General features: G+C 46.9%; 1 protein-coding gene across 20 annotated transcripts in view; it reads right to left on the reverse strand.

Moving 5' to 3' along the window:
• The window catches only part of LOC8034521 (CUGBP Elav-like family member 1-A), a 505,021-nt gene that overhangs the window by 311,846 nt on the left and 175,376 nt on the right, over positions 1-17,799 (reverse strand). For all 20 annotated transcript variants that reach the window (XM_042293297.1, XM_042293295.1, XM_042293296.1 and 17 more), the window contains one exon: positions 4,146-4,228. In XM_042293297.1, coding sequence (XP_042149231.1) covers positions 4,146-4,228 — 83 coding nt within the window. The remainder of the gene's footprint in view (positions 1-4,145; positions 4,229-17,799) is intronic.

Here is a 17,799-nt window from a genome sequence, read left to right on the forward strand (position 1 = left end):
TGGATATCCACAGCGCATGCTCCAAAAAGACTCGTTTATTAATACACCCAGTCAGCTCGAAGTCATGCGGAACCTCGTAGAGCGTACGATGTCTACAATTGAAGGGCAAACACGCTCTCTCTAGCACCAAGTGCTGTTCCATATAGGTATTATATTATTGTCGTTAATTAGCAGGCATAATTAGCATAATTACAAATCACCAACAAAGCGATGCAGTCAGCCTCATTTCGTCGCCGTCCGCGTGTTCCTGCTCCAATTCCGCACCACCGTTCATTCAGCGATTTTTTTTTTTTTTTTTTTGTGGCAGCTCGTAAATAATTGCGCGTTTGCGACTTTATACATCGCGATATTAAATCCGATATATTTGAGTGTTCTAGAATAGAAGGACCCAACGCTTCGGGTCACCGAAACAGCATGGGGCGTCGCATTGAGCATGCGCAGAACGTGTACGTTCCCACAGTGCGACGCCCTAATCTTCTCGGGGGACCGAAAGCGCTGGGGCCCCCTATTCTAAAACTGCCCATTGTCTCACTTCACCCAAGAAATAAATAAATAAAAAAAAAAAAACTACTCGTCAGATAAATAACTTTCTTTGCGCGTGTGCATACGAGGTCGCAGTCAGATGCTTGGAGACTGACATCCCAAACGGGCCCGACCAGTGAACATTCCCCGGCCCAAACCCAGTTCCTTTAAAAAAATGTGGTGGAAGCCACTCTTCAAGGTCCAGCAACCGCGGGACACGCCCCCTCGTCCCCTCCATCCTCGCAGTCCTCCCGGCCGTCACACACGAGCTCGGGCGGGACGCAGTGCCAGCCGTGACACAGGTAACCCTTCCTCCCGTCCGCCCGCGGCGGCGGACACTCGTCCCGCGGACAGTCCACCTCGTCCCTCATGTCCCAACAGTCCGCCACCCCGTCGCAGCGCCGACTCAGCGGCAGACACGACGTGTTCAGCCCGCACCTAAAGGCCACGTCTTCGTCGCACGGACACCCGGTCTCGTCACTCATATCGTCGCAGTCGGCTACACCGTCGCAGCGGCCGCGCGCGTCCACGCACCGATCCGACGTGCACTCAAACTCAGCGTCCGCACACCTGGGAACACACACCAGCGACCCGCTGGTCCTCCCGGACGCGCGGCACTTGTAAGGACACCCGGGACACCCGGACGCGTGGGTGGCGGCTTGGCCGCGCCCGCCAGTACCACTATCATCATCATCATCCACGAGAATCCGACCGAAGCGCCGCGGCGCGTCGGTGTTGTTGGAGTCGGAGCCGGAGGCCCAATGTAGCGTGGTGAGGACGAGCGCTACGGCTAGGAAGGCCATGAACCCGAAGACGCCGTACGTCCAGAAGGGGGGGAACGCTTGCCGCGGAGGCCGTGGTTCTCGGCAGTTGGGGCAGGGGAGCCCCGGAAGCCTCGCCGGAGCCCAGGGCAGGGAGTCCTCGGGCGTCGAGTCGAGCAGAGGGTCGGGTGCCGAAGCCATCCGAGGATCACGTCGTCGTTGTCTGGCTGGAAGGCCAGCTGGCTAGCCTCCGCGAAGCGTCAACATCGTCGTCGTCGCCGTCGTTCATTATCAACGAGGCGAACAGATATTCTCCTAAACCACCCAAGGGCCAAGCAGCACGGTGCAAGCGTAGTTACACGCGCTAAACGTGCTGGCGTCTGCAGCAGTTAATTGTTCTAATGTTGAAACCTTAAAAATATTGCCATTTGGCACGTGCGCTCGTGAACACTTTATTTTAATTATTTGTTCCGAATATTTATATATATATATATATATATATATATATATATATATATATATTTTACATTCATAAAGCGAGCGCCTGTAGGCGGCGATATGTTTTAGTGGTTCCCAGAGCCGTTTATACTGAGAGAGTTTGGCCTTCTTAAGGAGATTTTGACAGTCTGACAACCACAGCAGCGTAGTCTGACAACCGGGGGATGACTACTTCCGTCCGCCATATTGTGGCTCTGACTCATAGGAACTCTACGCGATTTCTCAGGAATGAACAAGACAAAGAAGTAACGCCATATTGTGTTATCGCGAAATCCGCTTGTTCTAGCGGCCAACAAGCTCCGCCCATCGGACAAACTCTCTCAGTATAAACGGCTCTGGTGGTTCCTATCCGTCATGTCACGACCAGGGTTATTGATATTTACCGAAAATTTCGATGGTGTGTGCACAAAAACCGCGGTGGAAGCTGGCAGTAATCGCGTCCTTAACACCTGTCGAAGTTGACGGTCCGACGGCCGACATCCTTCTTTCCATTAATAAAAGTAGAATTCATCGTACTCAAGACGTCGTAGCGACCAACCCTCGAAGGCCGACCACGGCGACGCCTTTGGTCGCGCACGTCCCAAGAGTGCAAGCGCACCTTTGTTCCTAGCATTTGTAACGTACACTCGAGTGAATTGGGCGAAAGGTCTACTTGGCTGGAGATACGACAATCCGAGCCCCTTACTTTCGGAGGCGTCAACCTGTCCTGCGACCTAAAGCAACGCGTATCCAAGGTTCTTGATGCGACCCACGCAATAATGACATCACCTAACGCACGACGGCTATGCTGTATACGCCAGCCTATATCGCTTTGTACAGTACTATAGTACAGTAGGATGTCTTAATGCCTGTAAGTTAAAACGTGCAATTCCCGCGCGCAAGAAAAAAACAAAAAAAGCGAGTTTGACGAAGTGCAGCGTCCAGTCAGGCGATGACTCATGATGCTCCGAGTCTTGCAAGTGTCCAGTAGCGCAGAAAGGTGTCCAGCTTCGTCGACGAAATTGTTGTGAGGCGACGCCAACTGTCCTACGCAGTCACAGGTTGCACCGAGGCAGAGGGGTGCCCCAGGAAGTTCGGCGGAGGGTGCCCTCGAAGTAGTCGGCCCAAGGAGCTTCCTGAAAACTTGGCCCGTGGCCAACACTACCTAAATAACGAAGCCGTCGCGCTGAATCTTCTACGTGACTCGCCGAGGGCCAGCCTGGGTCAGATATTGAAACACGAGATCCCTGTTGGAGTTCGGTTCGAACTCGTGTTCTAACCGAACGAGTGCGAGCTCCAGCCGAACGCCGACTCAGCACTTGCCCCGCACTGGCCCTCGGACGGCGACTTAGAAAATTCGGCGCTACCAACTTCTATCAAGAAGATGTTCTTTAATTTATTTTTTTTTAGGGGGGGGGGGGGGGGGCTTTACAGATTTATGTAATATTAAAAGCAAAGAGAGATACCCTAATGCAGTCTGTGTAAGTGGGTTATACGGGCGGGGGCATAACATAACATAACGATAAGTAGGTTAATTAACTAAAATATGTTACTTCACTTTTTAAATTGTTTTAATGACTTTTATAAAATCAATTTTGAATACTTCCACTTCAGATTATTATTATTATTTTGTGAAAATAAACATATGGTTCTCATTAGAAACTTTCTAAGCGTTTTCAAAAACCACTAAATCAGTGATCTGTAGCAAGACTTTCAGCTCGTGCACGCCGGCACGTTAACGCACCTGTAGCCTGGCTCGTGCTGTAGGAGTGGCAACCTGAACCGCGCTTTTTTCGTGGACCAAGTATTTCTAAAATCGGCTAATGTAGTTTTCGATGACGCCTAGTAAGTTTCTCGCTGGAATCCTACGGCTATTTTCAGTAAATACAAATTTAATTCACATATTTTAGTTCATTAGTCGAACTATCGTGACGATATATTATGTCCCCGTGGCCACGTAACTCACCCGCACAAACAGCATTAGTGTAGCCTTTGCGGACTTTTTTTTTTTTTTTTTTTTTAACAAATTGGTAAAGCCCATGAAAAAAACGCCCTCTATAGCCACTGAAAGAATGAGAAGGGCAAGGAGCAATTTGTTTGTCTTTTTTGTTCCGCCTAGAGCGCAAATTACCTGCATTCAATAACGCTTCCGCGAATCCCCGATCTTCGAGGGCTCACACGTACCCGAAGGAAAATAAGAGAAAACGAGCAGCTGCTGGAGGCGGGCGCTTTAAAGGATATGCCCCGGCTGTTCTCATCTTCACAGTGACTATATAGGTGGTGCTCCCTACCCTTTACCCCCACCTCACCCCTTCCCTAACCCTCAAGAAAAAAAAAAAAAAACGCGAAAAGACTATTGAGGTTAAGGGCAATTCGTGGACTCACCCCCGGTAACGTCTTCATGTTGTGGAGGTCGTTCTGGGCATCCAGGGCGGACTTGCGGGTGTAGAACGTGACGAAGCAGCATCCTGAAAAGACAAAGATACCGGCTTAGATTAAAACATATTCTTCAACAACTTTAGCACATACACAAACAGGAAAGCAAAGAAAGTTCCAGAAAAAAAAACAAAAAACATTTGCATATTTTTTACGAGGGTGTGAAGTTTTCGACTGGGACGATCATCAACGGTGTGCAGTCGTCTATTACTACTATGTGACGCACCTTAAAAAACTTACGGTTAGCGTTGGAAATGCACTGACTAAATCTCTCGTCCACAGTGAACACCCGAAGCCCCAGTGGGGGCTGACTGACTTCCTGCTAAAAGACGCACATCACAAATTAAGATGGGAAGTAAGAACACAAGTTTAGGGCGCAAACGAGCTGGTGGTACAGTTGCACAAAGTAAAAACACACCGAAAAAGAAAGGACGGATAAACACAGGTCCCTTCGTTGTTCGTCCTTTATTTTTCCGCAGTCTCGGGGTGTCTTTACTACGTGAAGTATGGTGTCCCAACGTTTCGGTAAACAAGCAGAAACGAGCAAGCGTGCTGGAACATCGAGAATCGAAGTAGACGATATTGAGCTTGTCAGTGCTTCGAAAATAGCGAGAACGATCAATTACGATCCGGGTGCGCGAGCCCACGATTTTGGCGAATGAGCAAAATCACGCTACAAACTCACGCACGTCGAACAGGGCGCATGTCACGCTTCAATGTTCGTTCGAGTACCAAGAATTTCCGAAAAATGCAGTAGCTTCCTTAACTTCCACGCCAACCAAACCAAACCAAACAACAACAACAAACTTTTTTTTTTCTTTTTCTGAAAGTATTTGTGTATCGATCTATACGCCGAGCAACACATCAAGGGGGGTTAGAACTTGTAACAAACCACTCTATCTTACGCAGCGGACCGACGTGCAACCTTCCAGTCATAACTCTCCCTCTTTTTCTTCTTTGTTCCCTCGCCAGCCTCTATCCATTAGATACATGACTCATGAACGCCACAGATGGTCTAGCTTCCCACCATGCGACCCTCCAGCGTCCATTTACGCATTTTCAGCACGACAATCGAACGCGTGCCGCGTTCCATGTAGACGGTTGCGCCACGCCCAGTCCAGCGACAAACAGACCAATCGGAAGCTACCGTCGAAATCCATTTTAGGTAAACTTCGATCAGTCCGAGCCGAGCGACATGTCAACTTCGGTGCACGGATCACTTAACTCACCAACCTCACCCCCCCAAGCACAAACACAATGAAAACGTACGGGACACGAAGAACAAAACAAAAATAATAATAATAAAATACAACGCGGCGATCCGATTGACCCGAGTCATTTTGTAGCACCGTTTCGGGAAGCCAAAAGACCATTACGGAGCAGCAAAACGTACGTAGAGGGCACAAGCACACACTTAGTTTTTATTCATACCACTGTGAATATTATATGTTAAAATCGGTGTGTTAGCCTATCCAACTATAAAAAAAAAGAAGAAAAAGGGCATGTTTTGTACAAGGTTTGTTTTCCTTAAATCCAGAACTATAATGTTTAGTTACACAAAGGACTACGCATGGCAACAAGATGCTGATCGATGACGGACAGTATATGGACAGCCGTGAACGCTCATTTCAGGTACAATTTAAAATGCAAATTGTAAACCAAATAGTATATCCACTGAAATAATGTTAGAATAATCTTGAGCGCACAAACTTATGTTTCATTCAGGTTATAAAGGTTGTCATAAAACAAATTCTTAATTCAAATTTAAACAAAATCTTTTGTCACTAAATTATGGATATCGATTACATTTTGCACGTAGAACCTCATATTAACAGAGACCGGCATGTGAACTATAAATGCCTTCTTAAAGCAATCCAGGCAAAGTCGTTAATGTTATTCCAAAGCTTCCTCCCACAGCTTCGACTACGGTCATTTAGTTTTAATTTATCCTATTGACTGCACCTCGAACGCATAAAACACACACACACACACACATATATATATATATATATATATATATATATATATATATATATATATATATATATATATATATATATATATATATATATATATATATATATATATATGACAACTACACAACGGAGTTCAAACAAAAATAAACCTATAGAGGAGTTCATAAAAATTTTCCTGCGAGTACCCTCGCTAAATCTTGAATTAAAAAAAAAAAAAGATATCGCCAGAATACCGCAGTTTATCATAAATATTAGCCGTAGTGTAACTCAAACATTTTTACTGCAACTAAAAGCTGTTACATCGACACGCACAAAGTTTTTCTTCTATTCTTTTTTTTTTGATGAGGAATTATTTACCTTTAGCACTTAGATGCACTGCTATGAAGCAGGATAAGCACAATTGCGATGCTTATTACTTCGCGGTTGCAGTTTCACTGCAGCACAATAGAGCGTGATGAGAAGCACACTCAGCAAAGCCAACTTAAGGGGACACCGACATCCCCCAAAAGTTGTTTTTGTTATTTTTTTTGCCAGGCGGTTCATTATGGTGTCGATCAATATTGTGCTAGAGCGCTCGTAAATATTTTAATAAAAAAAAAAACAAAAAAAAAAACAAGTGCTTAAAACCGAAACGGAACTGGGGAGGGCGAAGATATGGAGGAGAACGCATGTTTAACGTGTTAAAAGCCACAAAAAAAAAAAAAAAAGAAAAAAAAAAAATGGGTATCTTATTTTTAGTTCCGAGTCTTGTTTAGTATTGATTGTGTCCCTTCGATGACAGATGACTCTGAATATCTTTGGAGGTTGTGTCTAAACCATAGGAAGACGGCTCGTGACCAAGGAAAAGAGAGTGAGAGCGCGACTCAAAACGGCCAGTTCTCTATCGGCGGTTTTAGGGTGGAAAAAAAACGAATTTCGATCCGCAAATTGTGTTCTGGATAGCTGCGTTCTCATACGACACGCACAAATAAAAACCTTGGCGAGCATAAATATTCTGTTAGTGTCCTTTTAAAAGACCAATGTGACATTGATTTCGGGCGAGGATTTTACTGAAGGGGCGAAAAATAGTAAGTTATTTGTGGCTAAAATCTAAAGTTCTGAGAATTCGCACAAGCCTACCGTTAGGATCCGGACGTGTAGCGGAGTCTGAGCAATTGTATCTTCAGCGAAATCAAGTTTTGGCGCAATGCTGGCGCAGGTTCCTCCCATTCGGGCTAAATGTAGCAGGATGTAGCAGGGTAACCCCTTTGGTGCAGTTTGCCACAAATGACTCGGCAATCACATCCCTGTACAAAGTTAAAGTTGCACAGCCTGCAAGCCTGCACAGTCCGTGCGATCGGCGCTCAAGCCCCTACCTTTTTGATTTTGTGCGACGCAAGCGAGGTTCCGTCTAGAGCTAGGACTTTGTGGCGGCCACACCTGAGTCCATAGGCACCATAAAAGCGAAGATCTTAACAATTAAAAAAAAAATGAACAGTTGTGGAGAAGCAGGTTAAACTAAATTTTTTAAAGAGTATCGGCCCTCCATTCCGCGGTTTTCTTGTGAGCGCCGCTTTTTTGGTGCTCCAAAACCCGAGCCTGCATTTAGTGCACGTAAACCGCAAAATAGGGTCGCATTACCAGCATATCCGAAATTTACGTATTATAAATGCTCTCATGTCAACATTTACCTTCTTGAACAAAACAAACAAAAAAAAAATGGTGCGGAACTTATTTTTGTTCTGATCTCGGTGCGTTTCTTCGGGTAGCTTTTCGCGCGTGTTCCGGCCTTTAGACGGAAGATAGACGGAACATCCAAAACCTCATAAACCAAACAAGAAAAAAAGGTTTTTTTGTTTTTTTTTCGACGTTAACTTATTATACGCGAAGCAAAAAGTTTGGAGGGACGTTGGAAGAGAATCGACCGGCTCGAGCGGTGAGAGACAAAAAAGCGAAACCACCTTCGACGTGAATCTGCCCGAGCGAGAGTAATTAAGGGTGGTTAACCGTGCGGAGCAAAGTGTACGTGAGCGTGCCGAGGCAGGGCACAAAAATCGCGCCAAACCCCACGCGCCCCGACCGAGTCACGTAAAGTTCGAACGTGATCCCCAAAAGCAGCAGCCCCAGCTCCTTCCCCCTCCCAGACCGATCGTTTTTGCACGCCCAAATTTCCACACCTCGTGTAAAAAAAAATTAACAAAAACAACTTTATTTTATTTTATTTTTTTTTTTTTTTTTTTAGAACGTAAGTAATTTTTAGCGTGTCTCGTTTCACTGGAGCATTTTGCGAGTACCTTGGAACAAGATTCACTTCATCAAAACTTGGGATAAAGACCGCCATTAATATCCATCATAACCAACGTTGCCGTGCTTCCTCTGATTGCAACTTGGGGAAACATCGCGAAGGCGACAGTCTCTGCGAGCCACTCAGAAGCGTCCGAGAAACACACGTGACGGTACTCTATTCCACCAGCTGAGAGCGCCGCTGTCGAAGCCAAGGGCTGGACAGAGTGAAAAGCCGCTTTTCTACAAATTTCGAGTGACTGCCCGATCTTCTAGGCTGACCAAAAGCGACATCTGGGACGCACCAAAGCAGGTTCGGGTAAGAGCCAAGTCCTCCTTCCCTTCTCCAATTGCTTAGGTCACTGTACGTCTTGTGAGGGCCATCACGTGCTTCGAGTCCGTCGCTCTGATTGGCTGAAGAGGGCCGCAGCTTTAGCTCTTTGCCAAGCTACTTCGAAACTAAGTATGGATCGACTCGGGTAGAGAACTGTCCACGAGACCCCCCCTCTCCCCCCCCAAGACCCACCTCCCGTCGATCAACGCGCCACCGTCTCCATAAGAGGACGACTAGCGGCCATGGTAACTACAGTTACACAGCTTTTGAAGCATAGTCTATACTCCGCGACAACTTTTCTTGGCAATGCAGTGGAAGGTACAGGCCCGCGTCCCCTCTCCCATTTTGAGTTTACGCAGGCTCTCCTCCTCCCCCATTTCCGGGGAGAGGATGAGTGACGGCGCACACTCAAAATGGGAGAGGGGACGCGGGCCGTACGTTCCACTGCATTGCCAAGAAAAGTTGTCGCGGAGTATAGATGGCACTTCGTTGGTCTCATCTAACGAATGATCGAATAACAACAATGCTGAATGAACATGAGATAAGGGCAGGAAAAAAAAAAAAAAACACATTAAAACGTAGAAGAGACAGAAAATAGACAGCACGACGTCTCAAAAACGAAGCTTCTACGAGTGTCGGCACCCTATTATTCCACAGGTTTCTCGTGTGCGCCGGCAATTTGGTGCTCCGAAACCTGACCTGCATTTACTGCACGCCAACCGCAAAATAGGGTCGCATTATCAGCATTTCCGCGATTTCCGTATTAAAAATGCTCTCATATGCCTGCATTTACTTCTCGAAGGGAAAAAAAAATGGTACGCAACTTGTTACTCTTGTTCCGATCTCGGTGCGTTCTCAGGTGGCTTCTCGCACGTGCTCCAGCCTCCAAACGGAAGATAGGCGGACCACCTATAGGTCTATAGCAGGGATAGCCGGGCTGACCCGGCTTAAGAGCAGGATATAAAACCACGAAACTCTTAAGAGCCGTGGGGGGGGGGGGGGGGGGGGGGGGGGGGAAGGGGGGGGGAGCAATTTTTTGTTTAGATCAATAAACAAAACTCTGACTACTTTCAATCTATCTGAGTCAAAAGCTGTCCAACTGTACGTAAGGTAGCAGTAGCACAAAACTACCAAACCGCAACCTGCCTCTCGACTTAAAACACGTTCCATTTCTCTTTTTGGGAAAGTGCTCATGTGACAGGAAGGTAGGCGGGGGGAGGGGGGGGGGGGGGGTAGAGGAGGGAGCCGCGAGCCGCAATTTAACACGCGAAGAGCCGCAGCTTGGCCACCCCTGGTCTATAGGTTTATTGAGACATCGTCCCCAGTCTATTTTCTCTCTCTCTCCTAGGTTCTGATGTTCCTTCTCTATACCCCAGTCTCGGGTTAATTCAACGTCGTTAACATTCACCAGCTCGCCTGCACCCTTACCCCATTTCCTCTGATCGAATAACGTTGACCATAACTAGGGTTCTGCGTTTTCGGTTTCTATTTTTTCAAAATTCGGCGTACTTTTTTCGGTGTTTATTCTAAAATTCAATTTTCGGTGTTTTTCGGCGTATATTTATGCCCACAAAAGTTTATCGGCTTTTTTCGGTGAATATAAAATAAACACCAACGGGCACCGGATCGGATGATCCTTGTAGCTCTGATACTTATGATCACTCAAAGAATAACCACATAGGTACATTGAAAAAGAAATGAGCACTTTATTTGGCAAATGTGTGCAGCTCTAGAAGAAACAAGGAAAAACCTGAGAAGCACGAAGAAGTCAGATATGAAGCCTATGCCCGAAAAACATAGAACTTCACCTTCTGTACATCGGGATTGCGGTATCTTATAATGGTACACCCAGATGTACATTCCGAGGTTCTCCTGGTTGATCCGCACTCTTTCTTTCCTGTTGCTATATGGCCCTGAGCTTCGAGAATGCCCTCTCAACACTAATACTGGACACTGGCAGGCTGAGGAGAGGAAGCGCTGCCTGAGCCAAAATCGGCCAATCAACCAATTGTGACCACCAAAAGAGACACGGTGCGACTTTGTGAAGCTCAACACAGCATACAGAGCTTGCATAAAATCAGTCTTCCTTAAAACGAGTTTGAAAACATGCTCGTACATGGCAAAGTTATGAAGCATTTCAGACTTCAAGTTCCGATCGATGGTGCGCACATTAAACCAAAACGTCGTGATGGCATCCGTGTATCCCATACATTCGGACACGTTTCGATAGACACTGTCGTTCTACGTTTTCGCCACGGCTCTGCGGTACGACTGGAAGGTCAAAGTGACCTTTTCCGGTTAAAACTGAATTTTAGGAAATTGATTCGACATACTTTTATCGGTTTTAATAAAAAATTCCGAACCTAAAAACTGACCTTTTTCGGTTAAAACCGAATTTCCGAAAATGGATTCGGCGTACTTTTATCGGTTTTTATCGGTTTAAACCGAAAACCCCGAACCCTAACCATAACGAATGTGTTGTGGCTCCAACTAGCGCCACCGGGTGGCAGAAATAGCTTCGGGCCATTTTCCTCCATACCAGGGCCCTCCCCCAGCGAATGCAACGAACCCGCAGAGCGCGCTAAAGGCCATCCCCGAAGCCACGACTGCGGCAACGCATTTCCCCGATTCCTCGCATACATCAAACGTAAAACATGGCGCGTCGCCTTCTCTGGTTCGACAACTAATGGCCCGGACGTGTTTAAAAGGTCAGACAAAGCATACCAGAAACGCGGACTATATAGAAAACGAAAGAAGGCGTGGCGAATTTGTATGCACATAGCTAAACAGGCTCGTGAACAAAGAACAAAAAGAATGGAGACAAAAAAAAAATAATACAGACAAGGAACGAATAAAACATCACTCGTTGAGATTTACGTTTTCGTGTCATCACGACGACCCAAACTCGCGAAAATTTGCCAAAAATTTAAACAAAGATCAACTTTTCTTTTTTTTCTTAGAGTAAACGCACCGGAAGCAAAATCGTCAAATAGAAAAAAAAAAAAGTCAAAATAAAGCGAATGTAAAGAGGGGAAGCGGCGAGCGCGGGCTGAACCGCCGCCAATCGTCCATCAAGCGAGATTGAAGTCCGATTTAGGCGCCGAAAATAAATCCACCGCGAATCCGCAGAGGCTTAAAAGCCAATCCGAGCCGAGAGATTTATAGCGAGCAGAGGCTGCCAAGGAGCGCACCCCCGCACCCCCCCCCCCCCACACACACACACACGCACACACACCAAATATTTGCATAAGCCCAAGCCGCGTGTAACCGCTCTAAACGAAAAAAAAACTACCGAAGAAAAGTGTGAAACACGGATGCCTCCCTTCCTACACACACAAATAGAAGCACACACAAGCAGAATGTAGAGTACCATAGCTTCAGCGGAATCCCCAGACACAGTATCAAAACGTCCAGTCGGCCGACCCTCCCGCCGTCACTGCTGTTGCCATTTGGGGTTAATTTATTCTCGTGGAAATAGAGAGAGAGAGAGAGAGAGAGAGAGACGGAGAGGGAGAGAGAGCAGTAAGCTACTCGTTCCGTTAGCTCGGAGCCCCGTTCGGGCCGCGTTTAGAAAAGTGCTTCTCTAACGGGAAAACCGATTTCTCAAAAATGGCCCGTGAATATAATTCCCCGCGCGCCGTTGAGCGGCGTGTCCGATAGATGGCGCCACAATACACGAGCGGCGCGTGTGCGGAAAATAACGTACGAGCGAAACATAGGAGTGACTTTCTTAATTCATTCATGTATTTATTTATCGTGGCGATGATTCAAGTAATTTAGTATAATAGACATAAAAGCAAAGTTGTATTTGTGTACAAGTCGGTCATCTGTCACCGAGCAAATGCCCTGCCAGAAAAGATACAAAAAAAAAAAAAAAACACGGTACAGTGGTGCGATAGCACATACATATATTAAAACGGCATCGCCACGAAGACATAGTACAAATAGCAGGTTCGTTCATTCCATAGTGGAATAAACGAAAAAGAAAAAGAAAAACTGACAATCGTATATGAAATGCGGAAGACGTGAAAATTCTCCCTCGCCGGTTCGAGAGAGAGAGAGGAAAGAAAGAGGGTACATATACTGGGCGTCAAATTCACGATTAAGGTTTCCGTCGAAAGGATTTTTTTTTTTTAATTTCTATACAACAAACACTAACACGTGGTACGTTTTCCAACACACCAAACTAGTCTGAAACTATTTTTTCTCACATTCCTAACTTGGCGATTGTCCGTCAGATTTTCGCGCACGTGTTGCGGCCTTTGACAAGGGACACACTGTGCTTAGCGTTTTTTTCTTTGTGTACTTTGTTTTTAGGGTGGTGCAGGCTTCGTTTCGAAGGTAACTCGTTCTCTTTGTTTCGGACGCTTATATAATGCCCCGAATAACAAAAAGGAAAGCCGCACAACCCAGAAAAAGAGATCCCCGCTCAGAGTCATCTGGCTGGGACGAGGACAAACACTGATCGGCGTGAATGCGCTCGCTTCGGGAATTCCAGCAGCTTGCTATCGTTCAGTCGCAGTCGCGGGCCCGCCGCCGCCTTTGTGACCCAAGCTGCGCTATGCTTTGTCTCAGGCGCTCGGCTTCCCTTTGTATGAACGTCTCTAAGCGTGCCGGAGGCAACGGGTGTCCCCTCACAATGCAGGAAGTTTCGTTTTCTTCCACGGCAAGGCAGACGCAAGGACCAGCATAAGAGACGCCACGTGCAATCTAGAGCAGGCACAAACAATCTGCAAACGTTTCCTAAGATTTTTTTTTTTTTTTTTTTTTTTGCACAAGAACTGAGGCTACAGTCGATACACGTATTGCACAGAGTTGCAGTTCCGTGTTTAAATTTAGAGCACAGGGTTTACCTGACATATTGTGACATCATGTCAGTCTATGGAGTCACGTGACCCTAAACTCCGCTACATTTTGCGGGAAAAGTGTAACGTCGTGTGACATGTCGTCCCGTGCGACTGTGACGCGAAGTGGCTCCACGCAGTCACCCACCCGACTCTATATTCCCGCTAAATATAGCGAATAAAATTTTCCGCTACATTTGGAGGGAAAGTTATGACGCCATGTCACATGACGTCACGTAGCTCCGTGATGCCACGTGATTCTAAATTCCCGCAAAATGTAGCTAATTTTATCGCGGAAATCGACGTCATGTCACATGACGTCATCATGCGATGCTGTAATGTCCCAAATGCCGATATGGCGATTCCCCGCTAAATCTAGCGGGTCACGACGTAAAAGGAGAGAAACTCTGCGTCCAACCAAAACTCGCGCGTCACATCATGGATCGAAAACAATTCCCAGCCCGACACGCTGGCGCAGCTCTTCTGTCTGACCCAATAATAACTTAATTTCAGTTTTTCTTTATTCAAACAGTGCATTTTGTTTCGCTAAAGAAACGCTTTTGTACTTGTGTGTGAGGACAGGCTAGCTCATTAAATAATAATACACAACCTTCTCAAAAAAAACAAAAACAATGACACATGGAATATACTACAAAGAGACTTACCCTACTACCATTACATGCATTACACAATATGGCTGTTTTCCTGACTTTGCGGGTTATGACAAGGTACTCGTATAACATTTATTTTTATATCAATCCCGCGAATGCTCTTAAATAAAGAAAAGATGAAATATTCACCACAACAAATCAACAAAAAAAAAATATTGAGATCATTCCAAGACACGATTGCCGCGTTGGCTCGGAAGATGAAAACCGAACGATGACAAACACTCGTGCCCAGTATGCGTCCGGCGCTGGGCCCCGGTAGATGACGTAGAAATTCCGGCGCTCAGGCCTTGTTACCAAGGAGGTGCTGGACGAACAGCCCACATCCACGACGGGGACAGAAAGATCCCGCGGAGAAGTCCATGGTTGCCCCGGCAACGCTCCCAGCGCACCACGCCCGGCCGCCAACTTGAGCATCCGACGCCGAAACCGACCCTAATCCTTATTTATTAGTCAAGTCCCCGCGGCCGTAAACGCAGAAAGACCAGCAGCAAGGTTGCGCAAACGAGGCGACGAGTCGAAATTAAATAATTAAAAGGCCTACATATTTTCTCACACACACACTGGAGTGGAGTTTCCGACGAGCGGCCGCCGAGCTCACACATCACACCGCGCACTACGAAACACGCGAGCGAAAATAAGTTAGACACACTGTATTTAGAAAGCGTGAGGTCGCGTTAATACCATAAGGAACACTCGTTCACGCTGTAGATGAGAATTCTAGCCAGATCATTTTACCACCGCTAGTCTGGGACTTTCAACGAGCATCACGCGGCAGAGACTAGGCGACTGCACGCCGGTACGATATTGACACGAGTGCAACACTTCTTACGGCATTGACTCGGCGCGGTTGCAATTACCAGGATCACGTGAAAACACCGGCGAAGCGAAGGGATGGTCAATACTGGTGGCGTTTCTGGCTAAGCAGAACACGCAGCAACGCTGTCACGGTCGCTTCACCGCTAGAATGAGTTGACCATCGTCCTCGCTACCGAACGCCTAAAGCCGGGATCAAACTGCTTATTCATCATACAAAAGACAGTCTGCGTACAGATTCAAACGCGAGTCACCGCGAGATCTGCGCTTCGAGTGCCGCACGGCAATGAGTTCAAGGAGAAAACTTGGCACGCGGCATTCAAACCACGGACATGCGACTCGTGTTTGCAGACCGTCTTTTGTATACTATAGTGTATGAGCAGAGCGACCCCCGCATGAGGCATCCCTTTTTATTTGTACGCATGAGGTAGACCCGTGAGCGATATGAAGGTGAACAGCCCTCTTCTTTTTTTTTTTTTGACGCTCCTGCAAGTTTTGGAACAAGCTCTGTTCCAGAAGAGGGCTAGAACGCAAAGTTCAGACCCCCAAGCCACGTACGATTTGAGACGTCGAGAGTTCATATAACTTTAGGGAGCCGTAAAACAGGCAAGAAACCAGGTAAGGTGTTCACCTTCATATTGCCGACGGGTGTACATCATCGCAGACCAAGGAATTCCACCGAGTTCGGTTGAAGTGCTTGTTCGTTTGAAGAAGCGAACGAGCGAACACTCCTCATACATACCTCAATAGTAGCTTCAAGTTTGATACAAAATTACTTGCTCCTCAATGAAAGGCTCGTGAACAAACAGTACAACAGAATATTCTGCTCGCACTCAGAACAAAAAAGCTGCTTCGTTATTTCACCGAACATAGTCCGCGGCTTATTCCGCTAGCGGAAACTATTGGGGAAGGGATCGAGGAGTGGCGCTCCCTAGCGCCCACCACTTGAATTAACGCTGCGTGGCAAACCGACCCTCAGAACGCAGTCATTAGTGCATCCGCTGCCATGCGAGAAAACGACGCGAGGCTCGTGAAAGGTATGTAAAACTATTACTTATTTGCTTTTAAACGCATCTAGATAGAAAAAGTCTAGTTCCCCCTTGCGTTCATAGTCACCGAAGTCCTCTTGGAAGGCAAAAACAAGCACATGTGTGGTCACGCGTGGGCGTGCCGTGCAGCCGCGTCGTGTCGGCCGCGCGCATTAGATCGTGCGTAACTGGCACAGCGTCCGTGTTTTTACTTTTTTTTTTTATTTACGCAACACGCATTTTACTTTTCAGTTACCCTGGCTCTCGCGATAATCATAAACTACATCGGCGAAAGCATTCTTTGAGGTGATGATGATGATAATGAAACGGCGTCCTCCATTAGCGGCGAGATCTTTTGCTGGCGCCCTCCTATGGTTCCCCCTTGTGACGTCATTACCTTGCGAACAACAAGTTCGATGGTGTTTGTAAATAGCATGGTGGAAGCCTGAAATAATTGCGCTCTCAAAGCAACACTGCCAACACCGTCGAAATTAAAGTTCTTTCATTCCTCTTATTTCCGTCGATGGCATACCCTTTCCGACGTCATAGTCAGCTTTTGGGCCAATTGTGGAAGGCCGACCACAACGACGCTTTCGGTCGCGCACGTCGCCAATAGTTCAATCTACAGTGTTCTAGTTCGATCTCCTCTCCAATATCAGATGAACACACACACACAAAACAGCATCGCGAGCTACAGAGTTGTTTCCTAACTCCATTCCACCCACTTCCACCTAATGTCCTTCAACATGTTGGTGCGAATGGAGTGTTAAGGCTGGTTCAGACTGCCCCGTTTTCTTACGTTACGTTACGAAAAGTCACCGGGAAATCTGTGCTTCGTATTAAGCGTCGCTACCGATTCAAGGAGATAGCCTGGCAGGCGACATTCGAGACACGGATGTTGCGGTGACTTAGACGTAACGTAAGAAAACGGTGCTGTGTGAAAAGTTGAACCGAGCTCAACTCCTTACGTTACCTTGCGACGAGCTCTGTGTCCTTGGTTGCCACGGTAACTCGTCGTCCTAGCTCGTCGTCACCGAAACATTCGTGTCTCGAATGTCGCGTGCCAGGCTATCCCCTTGAATTAGCAGCCACGCATAATACGAAGAACAGATTTTCCGGTGACTTTTCGTAACGTAACGTAAGAAAACGGGGCAGTGTGAACGAGCCTTTAGGCTCCTGTCGTTCTAGGGTGACTCGGTCCCCAGAACTGCAGAAGTGTAGTAAGTTGTTCATCATGTCCCCAGAACGTCGCACTTTCAACGCCTAGCATTCACGCGCGATAGAAAACTCACTTTCATCTAATGTCCTTCAACATGCTGGTGCGAATGAAGGCTCCTGTCGTTCTAGGGTGACTCGGTCCCGAGAACCTCGCTCTTTCAACGGCTAGCATTCACGCGCGAGATAGAATGGACACTTTGCCGTCGCACCAAACGTCCCGAACACGTAAAAGGCTCGAGCGTTATTACGTTGCTCGTCCGTCCCAGAGGGATTCTTTAGAGGGGACAACGGACGGAAGCACTACTGGCGACGGCAATAGCAGTCGCGATAAACGACAACGCACCACGCGCGCGCACACATACAGAAAAAAAAAAAACATAAAGCATGCTTGCTGCCGGAATGCTTATTACTCTCGCACAAGGCAGTCTGTTTACAATTCGGAAAGTAGACGAAACGA

Source organism: Ixodes scapularis, unplaced genomic scaffold (genome assembly GCF_016920785.2).
Source record: "Ixodes scapularis isolate PalLabHiFi unplaced genomic scaffold, ASM1692078v2 PGA_scaffold4__175_contigs__length_147842914, whole genome shotgun sequence".
NCBI classification, from domain to species: domain Eukaryota; kingdom Metazoa; phylum Arthropoda; class Arachnida; order Ixodida; family Ixodidae; genus Ixodes; species Ixodes scapularis.